Source organism: Bubalus bubalis, chromosome 3 (assembly GCF_019923935.1).
Source record: "Bubalus bubalis isolate 160015118507 breed Murrah chromosome 3, NDDB_SH_1, whole genome shotgun sequence".
NCBI lineage: Eukaryota > Metazoa > Chordata > Mammalia > Artiodactyla > Bovidae > Bubalus > Bubalus bubalis.
Genome location: NC_059159.1, coordinates 37,725,151 through 37,744,877, shown reverse-complemented (window position 1 = coordinate 37,744,877; position 19,727 = coordinate 37,725,151). Strand labels below are relative to the sequence as shown.

The 19,727-nt window shown below is 45.7% G+C and overlaps 1 protein-coding gene across 1 annotated transcript in view; it reads left to right on the top strand.

Moving 5' to 3' along the window:
- Positions 1–19,727, top strand: part of PITPNM3 (PITPNM family member 3) — a 92,631-nt gene that overhangs the window by 26,171 nt on the left and 46,733 nt on the right. The window contains exon 3 of the mRNA XM_045164873.1: positions 2,147–2,254. Within this exon, the coding sequence (XP_045020808.1) occupies positions 2,147–2,254 (108 nt within the window). The remainder of the gene's footprint in view (positions 1–2,146; positions 2,255–19,727) is intronic.

Genomic DNA, 19,727 nt, shown 5'->3' with positions numbered 1-19,727 from the left:
TGCTAGCAGATGGTGCATCCAGGATTGAAAAGAGTCAATCTAACACCAGAGTAGAACTCTTAAACCCCCGGTGATCCTACTTCCCCAGCATTAATGATATTTGTTTACAGCATTTTGACTTGTATAGACTTTTCAAGTTTACTATGTCATTTGTTCTCATGAAAGCTTGCTAGAAAGAGTTGTGGGACCAGAGTGTTATTCCCACTTAAGAGATAAGAAAACAGGAACAGTTGAGGGCCATCTGTAATGGCACGGGTTCACTTGGAGCAACTCAGGACTGAAACTCAGTCAGAGTTCTGCCCAGAACACAATGCAGCCCACAGGTGTAAACCATGCCCAGATGGAACACCCCAGGCTCAGGAAATTGTCTGGGTGCATGTGGCGCTTGGGCTGCCAATACAGGATGTCCAGGGCAAGCCATCAGGAAGGCAGGATTTTAGGACTCTTGAAATAGTATATCTGGGTTTAAATCCTGGCTGTAGCCAGTGATCTTCAGCAAGTTACTGAACTATTCCATGCTCCTTGTCTATAAAATGGAGATAATAAGAATTTTATCTTTTTAGCATTGTTATGAGAATGAAATGAATTAATATTTGTAAAGCACATAACAATCTCAATGCATAGTAAAGATTTGATAAATGTCATTAAATAGATCAAATAAACACGTCAAGTAAGACAGGAAGGGGGAGTGTTCCAGCCTGAAATGGGGTCTAGATTATGGATTCAGAACTCTGGACAGTTCCCCAAGCTTCGGATCCACCATATTGGTTCCATCTGCTCTGTGAAGTTCTTTGGCAGTGAAATGGGTCGGATCAGACCCATTTTTTCTCGGTTATGATGAGCTTGAGGATTCTTCTCAGTACCCTTTAATGTCTGTTCTATGAGAAAAAGCGCAAAGCTCTTTACCAGGAAGGCTTGACTCTTTAAAGAGAGGGTGGGGTCATTCCTGTGGTTTATCCTTGAGGAAATGTCCCTTTTTGAGATGAGGGACAGCACCAGATGTGTGTAGTTGAGGTGTAGGACCCAGGGGCTGGTGTTCGGTGTGGTTAGGGAATATGACCTCACCAATTCCTCTGATTCACCTCTAATTCACCAATTCCTGTCCTTTCAGACCAGGAAAGGACAGGAGTAGAGACAGGATTGAAGGGAAGACTAGAGGGAGGATGGAAACATTAAAAGGTTCATAAAGTTGAGATGTGGGTTAAAGTTTCCATATAGCTCACGGCTTAGAGGCTGAAGTCTGCTTTCTCAGTTATTCCAAAGCTGCTCTGACCCCAGCCAAATCTTGGTATGCTCAAATACTGATGGCAACTCCCTCCTTGTGTGAAGAAATGTCCTTAACATCTTCCATGTATAAATAGCCCCCTATGCACCAAGACCTTTATATTCATTATCTCCTTTAATCCTCATAACAACTCTATGATTAGATGTTTCCAGTCCCATTTTACTGATGGGAAAACTGAGGCTCAGAGAAGTCAAGTAATTCACTGAAAGAAAAACTGCTACCCAGTGGTGAGGCTTTGCTTCTTCTTTTCTTTTTAGAAATTAACATATTTACTTTTGACTGCATTGGGTCTTGCCTGTGGCACGTAGGATCTTTCATTCCACAGCGTGGGGTCTTCACTGTGGCACAGGTCTTCTCTCTAGTGTGGCATACGGGCTCCAGAGCATGTGGGCTCCGTAGTTTTGGTGCATGGGTTTAGTTGCTCCTCAGCATGAGGGATCTTAGTTCCCTGACCAGAGATCAAACCTGAGTCCCCTGCATGGAAAGGCAGATTCTTAACCCCTGGACCACCAGGGAAATTCCAGGGCTTTGCTTTTACTTCCCAAACACGCTACTTTTCAAGAAAGACCACTCCTGGCACTAGGAATGCAGCCTTCTATGAGTTTTCAGTCTCTCTCATGACTGTTTCTTTGTTACTTTCTTTTACTGTAACATGGAGGTCCTGTAGGATACAACAATGAATTCTTGGAATGAAAAATTTCTGCATGTCTTATATCTGTCTGTAACTACCGACACCTTCAATAGTCGAAATCTACTTCAACTCATAGGAAGAAATAAACACTCCTTTGAGATATAAGCTCCTGTTAGGGCTACCTCTACACAGCTTTGCCTGTTCATGCCCCTCTCTGCTTCTTTCCACAGAGGAGGTGGCCGAAGGGAAGAATGCCATCCTTATCGGGATGAGCCAGTGGAATTCAAATGACCTGGTGGAGCAGATCGAGACCATGGGGAAACTGGAGGAGCATCAAGGTGAGATTCCGTTCCTCTGAGGTCTGGGTGTATACCTATGTGTGTTTTGGAGAGTGGTGGTGGGGGGTCAAAGTGATGGCAATTTGGGGCCAGAACCTGGGTTTCTGTTAAGAGTCATCTGTCTTTCTTGGGACTTCACCTACAACCCCTGAAATCTGTGACCTGCAGGAATGCTCATGGGGACTTCTGCAGGATTTTCTGTGGCAGAAAATCTCTAGGATACTTCAACAGAGCTTCCTTTGTCCATTGAATGATCATTCAGGAGGGTGGGTAGTTAAGGGCAGGTGGTGGGGTCCCAGCTCCTAGGACTGCCAGGCCTATGTTGTTGGAATCTTCTGGTAAGGTAGGATAACCACTGGAGGAGCCTTTGAGAATGGGCAGGGGAGAAGAGCAGCAGTCGGAGTTGTCGCTTCCTTTGGTTGAATTGTTGAAGAAGGAGGGGGCTGAGGATAAATCCAGAGCCTTTTGATGGAGGGGAGTTTTGACCAGGAGCTTAATCAGCAGGCAAAGCAGGCATATCTTTTCAGGCATCCACCCTTCCTGTCCATTTGACCATTTAGCATCATGAGCAGAATATTTGTTGAGCAGCTACTATGTATATGTACTTGGTAGAAAGGACCAAGGGCTTCCCAGGTGGCACTAGTGGTAAAGAACCTGCCTGCCAATGCAGGAGACATAAAAGACATGGGTTTGATCCCTGGGTTGGGAAGATCCCCTGGGCGTGGCAACCCACTCCAGTATTCTTGCCTGGAGAATCGCATTGACAGAGGAGCCTGGCGGGCTGTAGTCTATAGGGTCGCACAGAGTCAGCCATGACTGAAGCGACTTAGCACACATGCATACAGGAGGGACCAAAGGTGATTTAACTGAGGTTTCTGTGCTGTGATATATAATGCAATGTAAGTCAAAACATGGTGGGGGGAAGTCAACCCTTAATCTGAGGGTTATTGGGTCAGAGGGGAGAGGTGGAATTTTAGAAGGAGGCAGGAGAGGAAGCTCAAGGAAGCATTCTTGACACTGAACCTATGGAGCCAGGCTTTGAAAGGCAAGTGAAGGATGGAACCAAGGAGTTCATAAAATCTTGGATGACTTAGGGGAACCTGAGGCTCAGAGAGGTGCTGTAGTTGATTGGTCACACAGGAGTGAATTGCAGAGCTGGGGCTAGAACCCTATCTGGGATCCAGGGTGCCTCTGCTTCTGTTAGTTTTTCCTATCCCTCCAGCCCCCTAGTATATCACTCCTCTTACTCCCCTTGTCCCTATCTTCTCTTTTCCTTTCTCTCTTGACCCCATAATTTCTCAGTCATGGTCTGGGCTGGGCTACCAATCAGGAGGTATTCAGTGAAATGGTCCTGCTTCAGCCCAGGAGAATGACCATCTTGGTGCTGGCCATCTTGCCCCAGCATCTGTTCATTTTCTTACCCCTGTCCCCATCCCTGCTTCCCCCATTCAGAGCCCTCCCCAAAGCAGGTGGTCCATCCTGAGAAATGCACAGGCCTGGAATGACTGTTCCATTTTACAAACGAAGCACCCAAGGCTCAGAGAAGATGAATCTTGCCCAAGGTCCTTCAAAGCAAGTAGCAGCATCACCCTCAGATTGCTAGTCTCCTGATTCCGAGACCAGGGCTTCACCTCCCAACCTGGACCAAGCTGGGCAGTTCTTCAACAGCAAGGAGATTGAACCAGTCAATCCTAAAGGAGATCAACCCTGATTATTCACTGGAAGGGCTGGTGCTGAAGCTGAAGCTCCAACACTTTGGTCACCTGGTGCAAAGAACAGACTCATTGGAAAAGACCTTGATGCTGGGAAAGATTGAGGACAGAAGAAGAAGGGGACTACAGAGGATGAGATGGTTGGATGACATCATCGACTCAATGGACATGAGTTTGAGCAAACTCTGGGAGATAGTGAAGGATAGGGAAGCCTGGCACGTTGCAGTTCATGGGATCGCAAAGAGCAGGACATGACTTACTGACTGAATAACAGCAACAAGGCAGCTCTGAGCTCCTGCAAAATCAGGTCCAAGCAACTCAGAGTCTTAAAGGCAAGGGGACCACTGTCACATTTACAGAAAGGATGGGCTCTGAGTCTGGTCCCTAAGACCAGTCCAGAGATGATTTCCCTGTCTCTCCAGCCACACATGTGCAGACAGACACTGGGTCTGCTCTTTCCTCCATTCCCACAACCTGGCAGGAGCCCAGAAGGGGTCACGGACTCAAGTGCTTCCCCAGGATGGTGTTTGGGAGCAATGAAAAGACAAACCCAGACTTGTACTCACCGCCCATCTGGCCATCCCCTCCCATCCCAGCCTGTGCTTGTCTGCCAAAGAATGTGTGACTCAGACGCAGTGTGAGCTAAGGAGGTGGTGAGTGAGAAGCAGTGTGAGCTGGGAGGGCAGGGGAGGAGGAAGCCGAGGGAGGTCGATGGGAGAGGCTGAAACCAAAGCTCTGGAAGCTAAGAGGTCTGTGTTTGAACCTTGGCCTTGCCTGCTGCTTCATGACTTTGTGGCCAGGAAAGTCACATCACCTCTCCGAGCCTCGGTTTCTCCATCTGCAGAATGGGGCTGGCACACAAGTTGTACGCGTTAAATGAGCTGATACTTGCAAAGTGCATTCAGTGACAGGTCATTATAATGTGGGATGGGGAAGAAGAGGGAAAGGTCTTGCACAAATATAGTTCTAACAAACACTTTGTGGAGCTCATGAGAGGTTGGATTCGAGGCAGTTGCTTGCCTGAGTCTGAGAACTGATGCTGTTTCCTCTCAGTATGAAATGGGGAGCAAGAAGGAGAGAGGGAGAAGGAGGGGATGAGGAAGAGGAAACCAAATCTGTTTCATTCCTTCTGAGTTCCATCCCTCTGTGGACTCACAATGTGAATTCCCACAACACGGCAGAGCACACATGCCAATTTCATTCATTCCAACAGTCACTTTTGGAGCTGAGACATGGGCTCAACACAGGATGGTGGGGAAATAGAGACAAGCAGGCTGGCCTCGTGGTCCTTGTAGGAGCTCACAGCAGAGGAAGAGGGTCATGGTCAAGGCAACAGTGTAGTAAGACAGGCTGAGTCTGGGGCCTGAGGAGAGAGCCTCAGGAGACTCTTTTGGGGAGAGGAAGTTTCTGGAAAAGGCTGCAGTCAAAATTGGTGGTACACCTGAGGTAACCAGACTTGAAAAAGACAAATGCAGCCCTGTGTTCATTGCAGCACTATTCACAATAACTAGGACATGGAAGCAACCTAGATGTCCATCGACAGATGAATGGATAAGGAAGTTGTGGTACATATACACAATGAAATATTACTCAGCTATAAAAAGGAACCAGTTTGAGTCAGTTCTAATGAGGTGGATGAAGCTAGAGCCTCCTATACAGAAAGAAGTAAGTTGGAAAGAGAAAGACAAATATCGTATATTAATGCATACATATGGAATCAAGAAAGATAGCACTGACGATCCTTACTTGCAGGGCAGCAAAGGAGACATAGACATTTTGGACACAGTGGGGGAAGGAGAGGGTGGGATGATGTGAGAGAATAGCATTGAAACATATCCATTACCATATGCAAAATAGATAGCCAGTGGGAGTTCGATATATGACGCAGCGGTCTGTGACAACCAGGAGGGGTGGGATGGTGAGGGAGGTGGGAGGGAGGTTCAAGAGGGAGGGAACATATGTATACCTAATGCCAATTCATGTTGATGTATGGCAAAGCCATCATGATATTGTAATGATCCTCTAATTTTAAAAAAAATGTGGTGGTATAGATCAAGCTCTCACCCTGCCTCCTTCAATGTTCCTGCCCTTAAACGCAGGACTCACTCCAGAGACACCCCCCTGCTCATGGTTCATATCCTGGCCAATCACAGCTACCCTTGATGATGGCCCCCAAATCCATCTCCAGTCAAGACCTCCCCCTTGGGCTCCAGACTCATACTTTCAAGAGCCCCCTACTTGCTCCACCTGGATGTCCCGAAACCGCTTCACACTCTGCAAATCCCAGATGGAATTTGGACCTTCTTCCTTCTGAACCTTAATTATGTTCTATAGCCTGTTCTTTGATCTTCTCAGTCATTTAAAGCCTGTGTTGCATAGACACGTTCAGACTGCTCTGTTATCTCCAGTTCTTGAGGGTGCTAATTCTGGTGCATGTGTGTGTGTGTGTGTGTGTTTGTGTGTGTGTGCAGTGTGTGTGTGTGTGCATTGTGTGTGTGTGTGTATCTGCATGCTTGCTATCTGTCCCCCATGAGTTTTGTTTCTTCATTTTTTTACTGTGACCTCATCCTGGTTAGCACCCCACCCTTTTCTTTTCTATGGGACTCTTGTGTCCCCCAGCTTTTGAAAATGTCGTTCTAGAGATTGATCTTGTATTTCTGCTGCACCTCAGGGTCTCACTGATCTTGGACATTTATATGCTGAATTTACAGATTTGTTTCCATTCTGCATGAGTGGTATAAATTTAGACCCTACACCCATAGGTAGCAAGGGCTTAGAGTTTTAATTACTCATGTGTGAGTGTTTTCTCCCACTGTCTGTGGATGGTTTTTTTTTCTGCTTCCCCAAAGGAATTTTGCTTTTTTAAAAAAAAATTTATTGAAGTATAGTTGATTTAAAATGTGTTAATTTCTTCTGTACAGAAAGGTGACTCAGTTATGTGTATATATATTCTTTCCCATTATGGCTTGTCACAGGATACTGAATATAGTTTCCTGGGCTACAAAGTAGGATCTTGTTGTTCTTTCTGTCTTTGAGACTCTTTTGGGGGACTTGTTATTTTTACCCGTATTGTAGTATTCTCTACGGTAGATGTACCATAATTTATTTAACCACTGTGCAGTGATAGACATCGGGATTTTTCACCATTAAAACAATGATCCATGCATGAAGAGTATAAGAGGTTGAAACGTGTAATAGATACTGCTGAACAGTTTTCTAAAAGAGCCATGCGAAGGTATATCTATTCCAACTGTGGATCAGGTGAACCATTTCTCCCACAAGCTCACCAGACTTAATCTTATCAAACATTAAAATTGTACCTGATTGACAGGTGACGACGTTTTCTTGCTCTGTTTTGTACTTACTCGCTGGCTAGTGAGAGTGATCATTTTTTCATAAGTGTGTTGACTATTTTCTTTTTTCTGTTTCTTAATTATGGCTGTTGTTCATCTCCTATTGAATTGTCTTTTTCTTATTAAAAGTGAAAGTGAAAGTTGCTCAGTGATGTCCAACTCTTTGCAACCCCATGGACTATACTGTCCATGGAATTTTCCAGGCCAGAATATTAGAGTGGGTGACTGTTCCCTTCTCCAGGGGATCTTCCCAACCCAGGGACTGAACCCAGGTTATTGGTTTCTAGGAATTCTTTACCTATTTTATGGATATAAATAATTTATCTGCTATAGATTTGAAATATTTGTCTCTTAAATTCCTGCCACTTGGCTGAATTTTCATATTAGCTCTAATAGTTTGTCAGTTAACTCCCTTTTTTTTTAGGGAGAGAGTGTCAGATTGTTTACAAATCTCAGCAGTTATATCCTTGCCAATATTTAGCCAGCTTACTTATTTTTCTTATTCAATTGCATTGCACAGAATCTTCAGATAGATGCTGAGTGGCAAGAGTGAGCCGGGCTTGTTTGATCTCCCCCCTTCTCCTCTCATCCTTTTCCCTCCCCCTTCCTCCTCATTCTTCTCAGTTAAGTTACTGAGGGATGATTTACATTAGGTAAATTCATCCTTTTTAGTATATAGTTTTTACTGCTGCTTCTTAAATTCCACGACTTCCTCTTGGATTTACTTCGTCTGTTAACTGAAACATCTCAAGACATTCTTTCAAGTAGGAACTGCAGATAATCATTTTCTAAGTCTTTGCATTTCTCAACATGCATTCATTTGGCAAGTTTGCCTGCATCTGTAATCATCTTCCAAACTATCTTTGAAGACATTCCTCATGGCCTTCTTGCCTTTAGTGTTGTTGGTCAGACATCTGAGGCAAATTTGTGAGTAATCTGTTTTTCCTCCTTGTTGAAACTCAGTTTTTAAAAGCTTTTTTCTTTGCCTTCTAAACTCACAACCAAGTTTGCAGATGGGGTTTTGTTCTTTGCCGTGTCTGAACTTGGTGTCCTCTTTTTTTCATTACTGTGACATTTTCTTTCAATTATCTCTTCAAGTATTTCTCTCTGTGTTTTTTCCTTCCAAAACTTCTATTAGGTAGGTGATGGAACCATGTCTCAACTCTCCCTGTCTATTCTTATTTTCTGGTCTTTGCTGGGTTCTGGAGCAGTCTGGTTCCAGCTAACCAACAGTGCACGAATTTTTCTCTTCTTTGGCTATTTCCTTTCTTCTGATTAACTCTTCTATATAGTGTGTGTGTGTGTGTGTGTGTGTGTGTGTGTTTTAAAAGCAATCATCTTTTCATTTTCATGCACTCTGGTTGATTCTTTTTCATAATAATCTGATATGGATGCCTTGGACTCATTCTATGCTTTTTAGAGCATCTATCTCCTTGTTCTTTTCAGAGTTTTCTGGTAGGTCAGAGGAGGATAGAAATAAACCACTCACACGTCAGACTGGATTAATTAGCCAAAGATCCATAAGTGAGATCATAACACAGAGCAGGAGCGAGTTTGGTTCTAATTGTCTAAGGAAGCACACAGCTGTCATTAACATTGTCCAAGGAAAGCAGTCTTGCCAAGTTCTTTTTTTAACTGAGACACAATTCACATATCATAAAATTCATCCCTTTAAAGTGAACAATTTTATGGTTTTTAATATAGTATTGAGGGTGTGCAATTATCACTATTATCTGGTTCCAGAATATTTTTGTCACCCCCCTTCCCTCTCCCACAAAAAAAACCCCATATCCATGAGCAGTCACTCCCCACTTTTCTACCCCCAGGCCCCTGGAATTTCATATACATGCAGTCAAACAATGTGTTTTTTTGTGTCTGATGTCTTGTCTAGCATAATGTTTTTGAGGTCCTTCCATGTTGTACACTGAATCAGTACTTCATTCCACTTTGAGGGTGAATAATATTCTATAGTATGGGTATATCAGGTGGCTTCCCCGGTGGCTCAGAGAGTAAAGAATCTGCCTGCAATGCAGGAGACCTGAGTTCAATTCCTTGGTTGGGAAGATCCCCTGGAGAAGGAAATGGCAACCCACTCCAGTATTCTTGCCTGGAAAATCCCATGGACAGAGGAGCCTGGCAGGCTACGGTCCATGGGGTTGCGAAGTGTCAGACACGACTGAGTGGCTACCACACACATGGGTATATCACATATTGGTTATCCATTCATCAGTCAATGGACGTTGGGTTGTTTCCACTTCTTGGCTATTATAAATAATGCTGTAAAAATTTTTGTGTACAAGTTTTTGTGCAAACATATTTTCATATGAGTAGAGTTGCTGTATCATGTGGTAACTGTTTAACTTTTGGGAGAACTGACAAACTCTTTTCCAAAGTGGCTGCACCACTTCACATTCCTACCAAGAGTTCGAATTTCTCTACATTCTTGCCAACACTCGTTATTGTCTGTCTTTGGGTCACCGTCATCCTAGCGGGGGGAGTGGTACATACTTGTGGTTTTGATTTGCATCTCCCAAGTGAAAGTGAAAGTGGAGAGTGAAAAAGTTGGCTTAAAGTTCAACATTCAGAAAACGAAGATCATGGCCTCCGGTCCCATCACTTCATGGAAAATAGATGGGGAAACAGTGGAAACAGTGTCAGACTTTATTTTTCGGGGCTCCAAAATCACTGCAGTTGGTGACTGCAGCCATGAAATTAAAAGACGCTTACTCCTTGGAAGGAAAGTTATGACCAACCTAGATAGCGTATTGAAAAGCAGAGACATTACTTTGCCAACAAAGGTCCGTCTAGTCAAGGCTATGGTTTTTCCTGTGGTCATGTATGGATGTGAGAGTTGGACTGTGAAGAAGGCTGAGCACCGAAGAATTGATGCTTTTTGAACTGTGGTGTTGGAGAAGACTCTTGAGAGTCCCTTGGACTGCAAGGAGATCCAACCAGTCCATTCTGAAGGAGATCAGCCCTGGGATTTCTTTGGAAGGAATGATGCTAAGGCTGAAACTCCAATACTTTGGCCACCTCATGCGAAGAGTTTACTCATTGGAAAAGACTCTAATGCTGGAAGGGATTGGGGGCAGGAGGAGAAGGGGACGACAGAGGATGAGATGGCTGGATGGCATCACTGACTCGATGGATGTGAGTCTGAGTGAACTCCAGGAGTTGGTGATGGACAGGGAGGCCTGGTGTGCTGCTATTCATGGGGTCGCAAAGAGTCGGACACGACTGAGCGACTGAACTGAACTGAACAACTAATGATGTTGAGCTTCTTTTCATGTGCTTATTGGTCATTATTAATCTTCTTTAAAGAAATATATATTCAAATCTTTTGTCCATTTAAAAATTGGATAGTCTTGAGAAATCCCTGGCAGTTGAGTGGTTAGGGCGTCATCCTTCCATTGCAGAGGAAACCAGCTTGATCCCTGGTTGAGGAACTAAGATCTCACATGCTGTGCAGTGTGGCCAGAAAAACATTGGGTTGTCTTTTTATTGTAGAGCTGTAAGAGTTCTTTATATATTCTGGATGCTATACCCTTATGAGTTATATAATTTACATATATTTCTCATTCTGTGGATTGTATTTTCACTTTCTTGTTAATGTCCTTTGGAGCACAAATTTTAAAATTTGTGTGAAGTCCAATTTATTTGTTTTTTATTTTATTGTTTGTGCTTTTGGTGCTATATTTAAAAAGCTATTGGCCAATGCAAGATCATGAAAAATTTATTCCATGTTTTCTCTTAAGAGTTTCATAGTTTCAACTTTTATATTTAGGCCTTTGATCCACTTTGAGTTAATTTTTGTATATGGTGTGAGGTAGGGATTCAACTTCATTCTTTTACATGTGGCTAACCAGTGGTACTAGCAACATTTATTGAAAAAGAATTATTCTTTTCTCCATTTAATTATCTCAGTACCCTTGTCAAAAATCAATTGATCATAAATGTATGGATTTATTTTTTGACTTTCACTTCTATTCCACTGACATATATGTCTATCTTTATGCCAGTATCACAGAGTCTTGATTACTGCACACTTAATAGTAAGTTTTAAATCAGATAGTGGGAGTCCACCACCTTTTTTTATTTTGCAAGTTCTTTTCTTGCAAGTTTGTTTGGTTCTTCTGTGTTCCTCAAATTTCCATATGAATTTTAGAACCAATTTCTGCAAAAAATACACCTGCAATTTTGATAGGGATTGTTGTTGAATCTTGTAGATCAATTTTGGAAGTATTGCAAGATTAATAATATTAGTCTTCTAATGCATGAATGTGGAAAGTCTTTCCATTTATTTAGGTCTTCTTTAATTTCTTTTAATTATGTTTTACATATAGTTTTCAGTGTAAAATTTAATAAGTCTTACACTTATTAAATTTATTCCTAAATGTTTTATTCTTTTTGATGCTATTATAATCAAAATAGATTGTTTATTGCAAGTGTATAGACATACAATTTATTTTTGTAAACCGGTATCGTATCCTTCCTCTTTGCTGAACTCATTTATTGGTTTTATTTTGGGGGGATTCCTTAGGATTTTCTATTTATTCTGCCTCCAAATAGAGGTAGTTTCACTTCTTCTTGTCCAATCTGGATGTCTTTTATTTCCTTTCCTTGTCTCATTTTCCTGACTAGATTCTCCAGTATAATACTGAATAGAAATGATAAACAAGAACCAGGCTTCCCTCGTGGCTCAATGGTAAAGAAGCTGCCTGCCAATGCAGGAGACATAGGTTCCATCCCTGATCTGGGAAGATTCCACATACCAAGGAGGAACAAAGCCCATGTGCCACATCTACTGACCTCAAGCCCTAGAGCCTGGGAGCCACAACGACTGAGCCCACCAGCTTCAATTGCTGAAGCCCGAGTGCCCTAGAGCCGATGCTTAGCAACAACAGAAGACTCCGTAATAAGAAGCTTGTGCACCGCAACTAGCGAGTAGCCCCCATTCGCAGCAGCTAGAGAAAAGCTCATGCAGCAACAAAGACCCAGCAACAATCAAAACAAAAATAAATAAAGAAGTGATGAGAGCCAACATCTTACCTTGTTTCTGATCATAGGGGAAAACTTTTAATTCTTTCATCATTAAATATGAGTTAGCTGTGGTTTTTTTTTTTTTTTTTTTTTGTAGTAGTCTTTTATGTTGTTGAAGAAATTCCCTCCAATTACTGGTTTCTTGAGTGGTTTTGTAAAGGATGTTAGATTTTGCCAAATGCTTTTTCTGCATCTACTGAGATGATGATGTGGTTTTTGTCCTTTATTATATTATAACGATTGTAATACATTATTTTGTCCTTCAGTGTATTACATTGATTGATTTTCATATATTGAACAATCTTTCATTCCTGGGATAAATTCCACTTGGATCTTTCCATGGCACTAATCTTTTATGCTCAGGGTTTACAAATCTCTTCCAGATTAATTTATACTAATAGTCTATGAGCTGTCACTTAAGAGACTCTTTACAACCAGGGCCCTTCTTGTTTTGAAACAAACTTAGTGTCATCAAGGCCACATTCTCATTGAGACAAAGGGAGCGGTCGTCGTCTAGGCATCCTTGATCAATTTCTCTGCCTCCAGCTTTCCAGAGAGCTCTTTTCTTTTTCCCTACTACTTACGTTCTGACTCTAGTTTATAACCTTATTTCTAGATACGTAGTTCTTAAAGAGTGGTCCCTGGACCCACAAAATTAGCATCACTTGGAAGCTGTCAGAAATATGAACTTCAGACTTATTGAATCAGAATCAGTAGGGCTCAGAATCTGTGTTTTAACTAGCCCTTTGGGAGATTCTGGTGCTTGCTAAATTTGAGAGCCATTTATGATTATGATATTAAGTTGGTTGAAGGAACCCACAGATCCATTTTCCTGCACTCTACTTCCTTCAGTCATTGAGTTTGCTATCTTTCTTCTACACTGTTGGTTTTCCTCTAATATTTAGTCATATTTGGATACACACTCTGCTTTGTGTTTGCAGTTCCCCCTTAGCCTCTCTCTGAGTGGTGCGGTATGTCTGTTTACAGCAAGCTTCCACCATCTTATTATTGGGGAGGGTAGGAGCTGCTGCTGGCTGAGTTGAACCATTAGCTTCTGGGTATTTTGCTCCTCTTGGGTATTTTCAGCCTCCCAAGCTGTCCTGTCCCTCAAACTCGGCCCTTCTCACACCTGGGCATGGATGCCTCTGCGTGGTGAAAGCAGGGGCTGGTGAGTGGGGTGAGGGGGGACTCCAATCACCTGGCTTCTCTCTCATGGAAGCCCAGACAGTGGCAAAACCTTCTTTTGCTTCTGTGTTTTCCACCTGTGACCCTCCCAGTCCCTCTGGGCTGCCTCCACCTTTGGCTCCAGACCTTCCTTTGCAGGATTGAGGTTATGGTTTCCTTTCATATGGCTTGGTTTTATGGACATTTGACCTTCACAGTCACACAAAAGCTCCACGCAGAAAAGGGTCTCGCGCTAGAGTTTACGCTCTGCTGTTGCCATCTTGAAATTCTTTATCATTTTAAACAAAAACCCCATATGTTCATTTGGCCTGGGTCTTACAAACTCTGTAGCTAGCCCTGCTGCCCTCCATCCAATCCCTCTGCATTCTGCCTTTTAGAGGTGCCTCACAGTCTCTGATGTGCCAGGACATCCTTTCCTATTTTACAATGCTGTGAAAAATGAAAAAGTCAAAGTGTTAGTCACTCAATCGTGTCTGACTCTTTGCGACCCCCATGGAGTGTAGCCTGCCAGACTCCTCTGTCCATGGAATTCTCCAGGCAAGAATACTGGAGTGGGTATCCATTCCCTTCTCCAGGGGATCTTCCCAACCCAGAAATTGAACCTGGATCTCCTTCATTGCAGTCAGATTCTTTACTATCTGAGCCACTAGGGATGCTACTAAAGATTCACTCACATAAAATGGTTAATGTCATTTTCTGGGGATTTGGGACAGGAGAAAAAGGCTAGATCAGTTTGCCAGTTGACCAATTTTAGCCGATCCTACTGTGATGCTTCTAAAATATAAATCCAGGAGTATCATTCTGCTGTGGAGTTGGCAACTAAGTTTTTGTTTCCTGCAGAAGGAAGTATAAATCCCCTCAGCTGGCATGTAAGCCCATCCTGATTCTCTCCTTTCTTCTAACAGTTGTCGTTGTCTATTGTCATTATCCCTGCAGGAGTCAGACAGCCCTGCAATGGCTATCATGAAGGATGTTATGAATACATTGGGACTGTCAGGTCATGGCTAGATCTGGCAATCTCAAGGTTATCTCTACTCTGGTATTCATGACTTCCAGGCCATACCTCCCTCTTCCATTCACACTGAGTTCCAGCCAAATGCCCAGGGGCTGCTTGCTGACTTTCAAGCCCACTTGAGCTTGCCTGTTTTTCCCCCAGTTTCCTCTCCTCTTGTAATTCTGTGCCCTTCCCCAGGGAGCCTCCCTGATGGCCCAGTCTCTCCCAGACCACCTCCCAATTGCCCAGCATAGCAATTGTAGTACTGACCTGTCTTCTTTCAGCTGTGCCTTTCTGGGTGGGTACTCTGCCTCCCTTTCTGAAGCTGAAGCAGTGAGGCGCTCATTACGCATTCATGCCCTCCCTCCATCATTTATGCATTCAGAACACATGTACTGCAACTTACTCTGTGTCGGACCCTGTGCCGGTCAATGCTGGGGACACAGTGATGACTCAGAAATGGACTCAGAATTGACTGGCTCCCAGACTTGGGGGTGGGGCGGTTACAGGCCAGTGAGCTAATTACCCTAACAAGAGTGAGAACAAGGTCCAGAGGGATCAGAGAAGGATGTGGAGCCAGAGCTGAGACGTGAGGCATGAAGGAGGCCTCTCAGGACTCTGGACAGACCCATGAGGGTGCAGCAGGAGGAGGGGATGGCAGGTGTGAAAATGCGGCGGGAGGCATAAGAAGGCACGGAAGTTCGGGGGGCTGCACAGAGTTCACCTTGATGAAAGTTGGGATGCTAGATATTGGGCTGCTGTTGCTGCTGCTGCTAAGTAGCTTCAGTCGTGTCCGACTCTGTGCGACCCCATAGACGGCAGCCCACCAGGCTCCCCCGTCCCTGGGATTTTCCAGGCAAGAACACTGGAGTGGGTTGCCATTTCCCTCTCCAAGGCATGAAAGTGAAAAATGAAAGTGAAGTCACTCAGTCGTGTCTGACTCTTAGCAACCCCATGGACTGCAGCCCATCAGGCTCCTCCGTCCATGGGATTTGCCAGGCAAGAGTACTGGAGTGGGGTGCCATTGCCTTCTCTGGATATTGGGCTGAGTGGTGGCCAAAGGGGTCAAACGGTCTGGGAGAAGAGGTAGGTGTGGGGATGTTGAAGAGGAAACCCTGAACATCAAGGTAAGGAGTTGAAGCCCTCTTAAGAGTATCCCTGGGGACCCATGGAGTAGTTTAAGTGGGAGTGACAAGCCATATTTTAGAAAGATCGCTCTAGAAGGTAGTATAGAAGATAACAGGAGGGATCAGGAATGAGTGTAGAGGGTATTGTGATGGGCCAGGTAAGAGGTAATGAGAGTGAATCTTTTCTTTAAAAATTTATTTCTTTTTGGCTGCGCTGGGTCTCCACTGCTGTGGGTGGGCTTTCTCTAGCTGTGGGGAGCAGGGCCTACTCTCCAGCTGCGGTGCGTAGGCTTCTCATTTTGGTGACTTCTTTTGCTGTGGAGCACAGGTTCTAGGGCTCGCGGGCTTCGGTAGTTGCTGCATCTGGGCTCAGTAGTTGTGTGGTACACAGGCTTACTTGCTCTAGGATCTTCCTGGACCCGGGATTGAACCTGTGTCCCCTGAATTGGTAGGTGGATTCTTAGCCACTGGCCCACCAGGGAAGTGCAGAGGGTGAATCTTGACCTTGCAGCTTAGCAGAGGCTCAGCGTCTGGGGAGCACCCTGAGCAGGGAGGGAGGTGTGTGGTTTTTTTCCTTCGCAGCCCTACTTCGTGAGTTGAGTTACCAGGCTGGCCAGAACCTGGTTCAGACCCCCAAATCTTGGCAGATCACGGGTCTTCAGCTGCTCATATTCCTGCTCCATGGGGTCTTCCCAGATACTTTTCTGACATGTCAGAAGCTGAATTCCTGATTACTTCTTCTCTAAGGCCCATCTGCCTGAATGGCTTCCCCAGCAGCCACTCCATCCTCCCAATTCAGGTGTTTGGTTGATTGCATGTCTGTTCTTGCCTGCACACTTTGCTTCTCTTGCTCTTGCGGAGCTCACAGTTTGATGGAGGGGGATTGGGAAGAGGAAATATAAAATCACGCAGGAACCATGAGCAGAATACACGTAGCAGCATCTTCTTGGAGGAGATGACAGAGTTGAGATGCATGTGTGAGGTTGGGACAGGCGGGACTCGTGAGTGACAGAGGACCAGCCCTCCCGGTACCCAGCCCTCCCTGTGTAGCCTGTCGTGTTTGTAGGGGTTACTGGCAGCTTCTGCATTTGAAGAAAACTCTAGCCAAGGCGAGGCTGTTGGGCCCAGGGGCCCTGGAAAGCTTAGGCCAAGTGGGGTCTCATTTAGACAGTGGCAGAGACAGCTGCACATCTGGTTAATCACCCTCGTCCTGGGAGCCCACTAATCAGGAAGCCGGCTTCACCGCCTCCAACCCCTCTGCATGCCTGTTGGTGGCTGCAAGGGAAGACAGAGCCGAGCCAAGAGTCAGCAGCTGAGCAGGGAAGGCCAGCTTCCCGCTGCTCGGGCTCCACACCTCCCTTGTCACACAGCAAGTTCCTTCTTGTCCAGGTTGGTGGCCTTACCAGGCCCCTCGGACGCCGGGCTCAGGCATTCAAGCTTCAGTAACCCTGAAGGTCGGCTCCAGCCTCAGGGTGCTTCTCCCCAGCGCTCCTTACAGACAGCCCCTTCTCCATGCCCCCCTGTTCCCCCCTCTTCAGCCCCTGACATCCCACTTCAGGAAGCACTGTCCACATGGCCTGAGGCATCGCCAGAAGCCTCTGCTCTAGAAAGCCCCTTTCTGGGACTTCCCCGGTGGTCCAGTAGCTAAGATTTCACGCTCCCAGTGCAGGAGGCCTGAGTTCCATCCCTGGTCGAGGAGCCAGATCTCATCTGCCACAACTGAAGATCCTGCGTTTGTTGTTGTTCAGTCACTCAGTCGTGTCTGACCCTTTGCGACCCCATGGACTGCAGCATGCCAGGCTTCCCTGTCCATCACCATCTCCCGGAGCTTGCTCAAACTCAAGTCCATTGAGTCGGTGATGCCATCCAACCATCTCATCCTCCATCGTCCCTTTCACCTCCTGCCTTCAATCTTTCCCATCATCAGGATCTTTTCCAATGCAGGCCACAACTAAAAGAGAAAAAAAAAAAAAAAAAAAAGATCCTGCCTGCTGCAACAAAGACCTGGTGCAGCCAAATAAATAAGTAAATTTTAAAAACAAAAATAGAAAGCCCCCCCTCCCCACCCCCAGTAGGAGGCAGAGGTCACGGGAGAGCCTTCATCAGGTGTGGGGCATTGAAAGGGACCAGATCTGAAATCGGGTTAGTGACTTTCTCCTTCTGAGCCTGTTTCCTTATCTGTGAAGGTGGCCTTTTCTGTCCAGGTGTGAGATCTCAGTGACCTAGCAGGTGGGTCAGCACTGGGCAGACCACAAAACCCCTGCAGCCCAGAGGCAGCCTTTCTGGTTTCCACCACTGAGCCTGCATGGTGGGTGGAGCTTTGACCTCCCTTTCTAACAGTCTTCCTTCTACCCAGGTGACACCAGTGTGAATCTGTACCAGCATCTCAGTGACATTCCCTCCTGGCTTCTTTCCACCTCTGCACCCCTGCTCCACCACCCCTGCCCCCAGTCTTAATGACCCAGCTCCACTCCCCAACCAGGCATTATGCCCACTGAAATCCTGCCCGGGCTGCAAATCCTATTTCCTTTCTGGTAATGAAATATTGTTTGATTTCAGCATCTTTTAAACCATCCAGGTGAGTTGCTCCCAGGGCCTGGCATGAGAACAGGAAGGTGATGGACCAGACCTAGCTCATCCCTTGGCTGGACGCCTCCCCAAACCCCAGGGTCTGGCAGAGAGTAGGTCCTGGAGAAACACTGGAGGTGTATGTGCTGTGGTCAGGGCTGCAACCTGTGCTCTGAAAAGTCCTGGGTGTGGGGTGTTATTGTTGTTCAGTTGCTAAGTTGTGTCCGACTCTTTGTGACCCCATGGACTGCAGCATACCAGGCCTCCCTATCCCTCACTTCCTCCCGGAGTTTGCCCAAGATCATGTCCATTGAAACAGTGATGCTATCCAACCATCTCATCCTCTGCTGTCCTCTTCTTTCGCCTTCAATCTTTCCCAGCCTCAGGGTCTTTTCCAATGAGTCGGCTGTTTACATCAGGTGGCCAAAGTATTGGAGCTTCATCTTTAGCACCAGTCCCTGGATTTGGGATGAATGATCTCAATTCTGAATGATTTCGTCTTCATATCTGTGCTTTGAAGTGCCACCTGATGGACAGTGGAGCATGTGCTGGGGGCTGGGAGCTTGGTTTACGCGTGGTGCTGTCCACATGGCCTGAGCCATTGCCGGAAGCCTCTGCTCTAGAAAGCTCCCTTTCCTTCCCTTCCAGGATGGGCTCTTGGCCTCCTGCTCTCCTGCCCTCTGGCTCCCTGGCCCCACCCAGCTTCCTCCTCCCTGTACCTGCCCACAGAGAGCTACTCTCTTCCTCCAAGCAGGGGCCTGGGTGCTGGGAGAGCTGGGGTCAGAGGCATAGATCCCAGTGTCTCAGGGCAGAGCAAGTGTCCCCACCAGGGACTGGCAGGGCTGCAGTGCATTCGGTGGGTGACTCAGACAAAGCAGGCCTCTCACCCACCCATCCAGGGACCTAAGGCATTTTGATGCAGAGGCTACAGTACTCATGGGAGTCGCCTGCCTGCCCAGGGGGTTGGGACAGCAGGCAGTGGGAAGGGTGGACACATGGCACCCAGCTTTCTTCCTCTCAGTCATGGCACAGTGCCCAGGTCTGGCAGCTGGTGGGAGGGGGAAGCTAGTAGCAGGTGGCTGCTGGGCTCAGGGGCCAAGTTGAGGAGTGGGGCCCCCAGGCACCTGTGAGTGTCTACACTCACCTCTTGAGTATCCCTGTGCATGAGACAGCATAACATTAAATAGCAAATAAAAGCCACCCAGACAGGTCAAGAGAGGACAAAGGGAAAAACTGTATTTTTTAGTGCCTTTTAATAGTCTTTTTTCTTTTTCCTTTTTTTTCACCACATCATGGGACTTGTGGGATCTTAGTTCCCCAACCAGGGATTGAACCGGTGCCTTTGGCAGTGAAATCATGGAATTCTAACCACTGGACCACCAGGAAATTCCTAGTTTTTCTTCCTTTCTGAATGAGGGCCCCTGCATTTTCATTTTGCACTGGGCCCTGCTAATGGTGTAGGTGGTTTGGGGCACAGTAGAAACGGCAGGAGAC